Source organism: Phaethon lepturus, unplaced genomic scaffold (genome assembly GCF_000687285.1).
Source record: "Phaethon lepturus isolate BGI_N335 unplaced genomic scaffold, ASM68728v1 scaffold31301, whole genome shotgun sequence".
Classification (NCBI taxonomy): Eukaryota; Metazoa; Chordata; class Aves; order Phaethontiformes; family Phaethontidae; genus Phaethon; species Phaethon lepturus.
Window position 1 is genome coordinate 3,693 of NW_010520301.1, and position 6,946 is coordinate 10,638.

The 6,946-nt window shown below is 41.6% G+C and overlaps 1 protein-coding gene across 1 annotated transcript; it reads left to right on the forward strand.

Moving 5' to 3' along the window:
* Positions 1–1,821: 1,821 nt before the first annotated feature.
* LOC104628685 (carboxymethylenebutenolidase homolog) lies at positions 1,822–6,724 on the forward strand (the record flags this gene model as incomplete). The annotated part of the gene is given in 3 exon segments (XM_010297351.1): positions 1,822–2,036; positions 4,768–4,875; positions 6,582–6,724. Coding segments are annotated over 3 exon segments (466 nt in total), but the record flags the coding sequence as incomplete, so codon positions are not given.
* Positions 6,725–6,946: the final 222 nt, after the last annotated feature.

Here is a 6,946-nt window from a genome sequence, read left to right on the forward strand (position 1 = left end):
TCAATTGTTGTCGTTTTACTGCTCAGGTGAACTGATTGTGAAGGGAAACAGTCGGCAAGCACGATGGTAGGAAAGTTGTTCGGTCAGTTATACAGAGTGCGTTTGAAATCTCATGCTTTTGCTCTGCCTGAGATTTGGAAAAGGTACTTCTGCCTCACTGTAATGCCGGCAAAGCTGCAGTCGGTCTAACTGGCAGGTTAAACTCCAGCTGCATCTTTTGGAGGTTATATGGTGGTTGATTTCAGGAGGTCAGGAGACAAGCTTTGTTCAAAAAAGGCACTGCTGAGAGATATCCTTTAAGGGGGGCAGTTCTCGGTGCTGGGAACCTCTCCATGTATCACCCCAAAGCACGTTTTCCTGTGAAAAGAGCATAACTGATGCAAAGAGGCAGGCTTTGGAGTAATTTGTTTTGTTGTTCGCTGCGTTTTCTTGTTTTGCTTTCAATACCATTTACCATGTTACACATATTTGTAGCAGTGAAATGGAAGAGGGGAAGGAGTGTATTAAAGGTCTGTTTGAATTAGAAAATCTAGAAGGGGATAAGTGGTTAAGATATACTCCTAACAAAAAACAGCTAAGCTCTGAAGAGTGCACTTGATTTTTATTGCCAGCCTGCTGCATTTGACTTTAGCAAGGGGACTGGCCAGACCGAGGAATATCGTTCCAGTACATGCATTTACATGACAAGTGAAACAAGTTCTTGTTAGTAAGCAAACAGTGCCATTTTGATCAGTTAAGAGTGGCAGCAGAGCTAGCTTAAACAGCTTCTCAAACTGGGGTAGAAAAAGGCTCTGTGTGTGACCACCTACTGCTTGGTGGAGGGGGAAGAGTAAGGAGCACCAAAAATTAGTTGGGTTTAAAAAGGTCCTACAGTGGTCTATTTTCAATTCAAAGGAACGGAAATGGAGCTTGAGGGATTCTTCTGTGAACCTCATAGGTCATAAACTCTTTGGAAACCTCTCTTCACGTGAGGAGTAATGGAAGAAGCTTCTACTTTGTCCTTTGAAACGTATATCTCTAGAGAAGGTACACATCTGTGATGTATGAGGATATGTTTTATACACAACACTGGTGTATGTCTCTCTATTCCTCTGACTGTTCTTAGTTCAGATTACGTAGCGTGTAACTCTCAAAGAAAACCCTCTGCTGCTTTACCTTCTTTGAGTTGATGTTTTAGAACTTTTAGAGATGCCAGTTAAAGATGGGATCCTTTGGGAAAGGGCTGTAGGCAGCAGGGGATACAAGGGCACCAGCAAAGTACATGCAAGCAGCAGCAGCTGCCTTGGATTCCCCACAGAGGAAGCAAAAGGGAACAGGAGAAGGCACAGTGAAAACTTGAAGGGAAAAAGTCAGAAAAGCAGCACACTGACAGTAGGGTCTCAGAGGAGTAACAGCAAGAGGTTACCAGGTGCCAGCCTGTGAGGAGGAGCTGTAAGACCACATGAGAGGAATGGTTATGAAGCATAGTGTGTGGGGACATCACATGGAAACATAGTTATCACACGCTGGAATGCTCCAGGCACAAAGCTAGGAATGGTGGGCTGACATAAGCCCTTCTTCTGGCCTTACCGCACTGCTGGGTAATGCTGACTGACCTGAAATTCATGAATACTTATGGCATCAGAGAGGACTTGTGTCAAGAGCCTGTTTCCAATAAACACCTGGAGCTTTCACTTCTAACCTTGCAGTGTCAAGTGGGTATTACTAGGTGTCTGGAGGGGACTCTGGGGACTGCATGGAGATTATGACCTATAATCACAGTTGTTGCTGCAAATAAATTATATTACTGTTTGTCCTTTTTGCTTTCCTGCAGATTCCTACATGGCTAATGAATCGAGGCCCTGCCCATGTGATATTGGAGACAGGTTTGACTATGGAGGCCGTGGGCAGGAAGTGCGAGTTGAGCACATCAAGGCGTATGTTTGCGAACCCCCTGCCAGCACAGACAAAGCTGTGATTGTGATTCATGATATATTTGGATGGCAACTCCCAAACACCAGATATATGGCTGATATGCTAACAACTAATGGATACATGTAAGAAATCTTTCCATCTCCAAGAAATCCCACTCTTTATGATTTCTAGCCTTATGTTAGAACTGTTATTCCCATACGCGAGAGGAAACTATTGCCAGGGCAGTCTGAGTGATCTATCTCCATAATACAAACCCACAAAGGAACATGGCTGTGAAATCTTGCAGAGTACAGCATGCTTCCCTCATACTTTGCTGTTTATGGAAGAAATGACTGCACACATAGAACGCGTAGAATATTGAAAACGTGATGCAGTAAAAAGTGATTCTGATAAATTTCCCAGCAATGTGAGGTGGCTTTAAACAACAATGTGTTCTGAAACAGAAGTGTGTCCTCTATTTTCAGAAGTTTTTTTAAAGTAGTCGTTCAAGCTAAATTAGATGAAGGGATTTTAAAAAATTGTCATCGGGAGAAATATGAATGAATGTCATATATTTTGAATATGGTATTGAATATGGTATTGAATATGCACATCGAATATGTGCATGTGAATGATTCATATGCACACATGGGGTATTAAATACAATCCCCTTCCCTCCTGCAAATTTTTCACACTCACTTTGGGTTCCCTCCAGCAATTAAGTTCCAAAATGCAGCAACATCTTGCAATAACTGGATAATGCTGGAAGGTGCTCCATTTTCAATACACATTACAAACATTCACATGGGGTTGGGACTAGCCTGCAATTCCAAAAAGCAAACCTCCACCTAATTCTAGTGGTAGTTTTGGTCTAGTTTTGAGAGCTAGTGCCTTTAATGCTCTCAGCCTGTGGAGCATGAGGGGAAATCAGGTGTCAGCAGACAGTTGCCAGGTGGCTGAGATCTATCTGTGGATCTGAAAGGAACTCTGTGTCTCTGCAAGGTAAAGATGCTACCTTTGTGAGGATTAGGGTTTTCTGATACACTGGAACAACAAATTGGTCTATAGTCTGTTACTTGCCACTGTCTTTCCTGAGGACTTTACATCCGCTATTTTGCTGCATGATTGGAAGTATGTTTGTCTTCTGACTGAATGCAATCATTTTCAACATGAGACTGGACGTACACCTTTCATGCTGTGCAGGATACTGGCAAATCGCTAGTACGGCAGTGTGCTGCTTTATTACAGTAAGAGTCCACTCAGCTAAAAGTACCCAGTGTCTGATGAATTGGCATTTCTCTGCACTACCTTACTTCCTTTAATTTTACCCTGTGATTCCTGCCATGTCATACTTCTTTTTATAATACCTTCTTTCCCTCCACCTGTACTGCTAATACCGCAGTGGTCAAGGGAAGAAGGCTGGGGTTTCCATTCCGCTCAGCAGGAGGAGAGCTGAGAGTTTTCAGGCAGCAGTGTCTGAATGAAGAGAGGCTGTGTATGTCTTCCCTGATCGCTTCAAGATGCTGCTGAACTGGTGTACCAATGTTCACTGAGAGGAAAATAGATGGATTTTTTCCCTAGTGCAGTATGGGATGAGGAGCTATGAAAGCTGTATTTCAGAGACCACATTAAAACTGATGGCTTGTAGTGTTTTATCAAGCTAGTTTGAGTGGGGAAGAACCTGTTCTATGTGGGCTTGGGAAGGTTCACTTTCAAAGCAATATGTAGCCTTTCTGACGGGCACAAAAGCTGTGCAATTTTGCCTATACCTTTCCAAACACAAGTATGCTGTGGATGTCACTCTTTTTCGCAGAAATAGTCAAACACAGTGTAAAAAAAGAGAAAAAACCTTGCAACGCACTTTGGTCTGTTTTAGGCCAAACTGATCCAGCCGTTTCACCATGATCATTGAGATACATACTGTGTGTCTGAGGCAGGAGAGAGCCAAAAGCATTTAATAAGTGAAAGATGATCGCAATTTCCCAGGGATCCCATTGCTTCCCTGTGAGCTGGGCTTGGGAGAACACACAGCAGCATCAGGGGGTGACCTAGCGATGGCAACCTCCAGAGTCCCTGCTTGTTTCCTTCTGCGTAAGGAGACTGTATTATGCACTAGTGACTGCACTGTGACAGCTCTGCTGCTGGTCATGCAACACGTTTCAGCCAAGGTCATCCCGAGCCAGGGTTTGGGCACCCCGGTGAAGCAGGAGCTCTTTAGCACTGCATGGACTCTTACTGTACTTCCCTTTTTCCAGTCACCAAATGGTGTTTGCAGTAAAACACTCCTCCCTTTCTTTCCACATGTTTTCCCTCCGCTTGGTCTTTGCTGACCTGAATCCATCAGGTGTTTGGGCTTTTTTTTCTAGCTTGTAAGTAAGCCTCATGATGTGCTCTGTAGTAAATAACTATTTTATGTAATTGTCTTTGTTTAAATGGAACCCATCAATAATGGATTTATGTTATTTATGTTATTGTATGTGAAATCTAAAATTGTTGTAATCAGGACCTAGTTTGATCATCTTTTACAATATAATCTGTGTTTTATCGTGTATAGTTTCAAATTATGTACACAAAACAGGTAAAATACTAGGGATAAAAATATTAATTTTTTCCAGTTTTGTATCACAAATTGTATTATGTGGTTTAGTCATTGAAAAAAGCCTGTATAGATACCTATAAATGTTTTCTAAAGCTCATAGGTGTTTCTGTAGAATAGTTAACAATGATTTGTAAAAACATTACTTTCTCAGGAAAAAGAAATCAAAACAGAATTATTCCTGGATAGAAACTTTCCATGCTATGAAGGGCCAAAAAACCCTCAGTGTTTGATTAATTCATTCAATTTTCATTTTTTTGTGTGTGTTGTGTGTGTAGAGCCATCTGCCCAGACTTTTTTACAGGAAGAGAAGCTTGGAAGCCTTCTGAAGACTGGTCCAGGTGTGAAGATCGGCTGAAAACTTGAGATGCCAGGAAAATAAACAAGTAAGATGCCAAGGAGTTGGATATCACATTGCCTGCTGCTGTCAGATACTGCCTTTTTCCCCCCCCCTCGTTTTGTTTTGTTTTGTTAGAGATTGGATGCAGCTAATCTACCAGTGAAGGTGGCCTTTCTAATGACTCCTTAGAAGTGGATGGAATCAGAGATTTTTTATTTTTGCCAACTCTCTCAGTAGTGGCTTCGTGAAGAGTTTTGTCATCTGATGTTGATATCATAGACTACTAATTGCTTCCTCTGCCTCAAAAAGCATGGTTTAAAAATGACCAGTGACACAAGCTGTGGGAAAGCATAATTCTCATCTTGAGTCTCACCATGTGTAACATACTGGTACTTTGAGATGTTGCATGGAAAGAAGAAAAGAGTTTTTGATTGTGCCGTAGTACTTGCCCAGCATAGTGTAACTGGCCCCAGGTAGCCGATGGCTGGATCATCGGTTGTCAGGGTGCAGTGCGGGCTGGTGACTTCCGGGGGACAGGGTGCTGGGAGCCAGGAGGAGTACCATGTCTTCCCTTGCCATGTGCAACCCTGTGTTTATCAGCAAAAGCCTGAGCATTTATCAGCAAAGGCCTGTCACTAGCAGAAGTGCTGTGCTGCCTTAATAACACAGGAGGAAGCTGTTGGCAGGACAATACTGAGAAGGGGTCAGACTAATTAGAGATCAAACTAACTAATTTCTTGTGAGAGCAAATATCTTTCTTGGACTGTTGGGAGTAGCTACATTGAAGGTTGCTGGGCTTAGGTATTTGGTGAGAAGGTTATGGGAGACAAACAGAATCATTTCCAGAGAGCTCCTGTCTCAGAGGGGTCAGTTGTTGTGGAAACTTTTTAGTTTGGAATCTGTCTCCTCTCTGATGCAGTGGGAAGGAAGGGTTGGGCTCTGCCTGGCATTTCTTACAGGCGATTCACATATTTCAAACGTCAGTTCCAGTGAAAAAAGAATTTTTTGGCACATAATTTGCTTCTGTGTGTGTTTGTGTGTTGGCGGATAATGTGGTATTTGCGAGGCTGATGTATTGATGGCATATATAGTTTGCATGCCCCAGGGGGCGAGGAACTGCGGCTGAAAATACAGTCTTGAGGTGATATACAAGACTTAACTGCTACCTCTCTCCCACCAATACTTTGTCTTTACTGCCTCTGCATGCTGACACCTGCTTCAGGGGTAAATAGGTGTTTTCAGAATACAGCATCTAGGCAAGGTGTATTTCAAGGTACACTGTAAATTCTGAAAACATCTACCATGTTTGTTACATTGACTTTCCTGCAGCAAATATCTCAGTTATTGTCAGCATTTTGACTGTCTAATAAATAGTATTCTCTAGAGAGGCTTTTATTACTTTTTATGTCTACATTTACCAAGCAAAAATTCATCCAGCTTCTCAGAGAAATTTAAGCTTTTTTAACTCTTAGGTAGGTGTTTAATCAATCATCAACTTTCCCTTCCTTTAGGTTTCCTTTGATGTATGTTATTCATGTTGTGTTTTTATTTAATACCATTCAGTTCTTTTTTTTTTCTCTTTCTGATGATTTCAGATTAGCAACCCCTAATAAGGGGTTTTGTCTGAAATAATGATTTATTCAAAGTATGTGAAAGAAAATATAGTAGCAGACACTTATATGTCTATATTTTCATATTTTCAAATACTGGTTTTACTATGGGTGCTTAATTGCATTTGCTTATATGTTCTAGAGAAGCTGATGTTGTCCTGAAATATCTAAAGGAACAGTGTGGTGCAAAGAAATTAGGGGTCGTTGGTTTTTGCTGGGGTGGTATTGCTACACGTCACCTGATGATGACATACTCGGAATTAAAGGCTGCTGCGTCTCTCTATGGTAGGTAAATACCATGATAGGTATTTACCTCTATGGTAGGTAATATCTCTATGGTAGGTAAATGTACCAAGCAGGTACACATGCATATGTATATTGTGTAGCTTTAGTACTTGATCTAGCACTATTTCTTCAAATCAGACTGTCAGCTGATGAAGAGAGATATTTCAGGAGAGTAGGAAGGATGTTATGCAAAGAAGATCACAGAATCACAGAATCACAGAA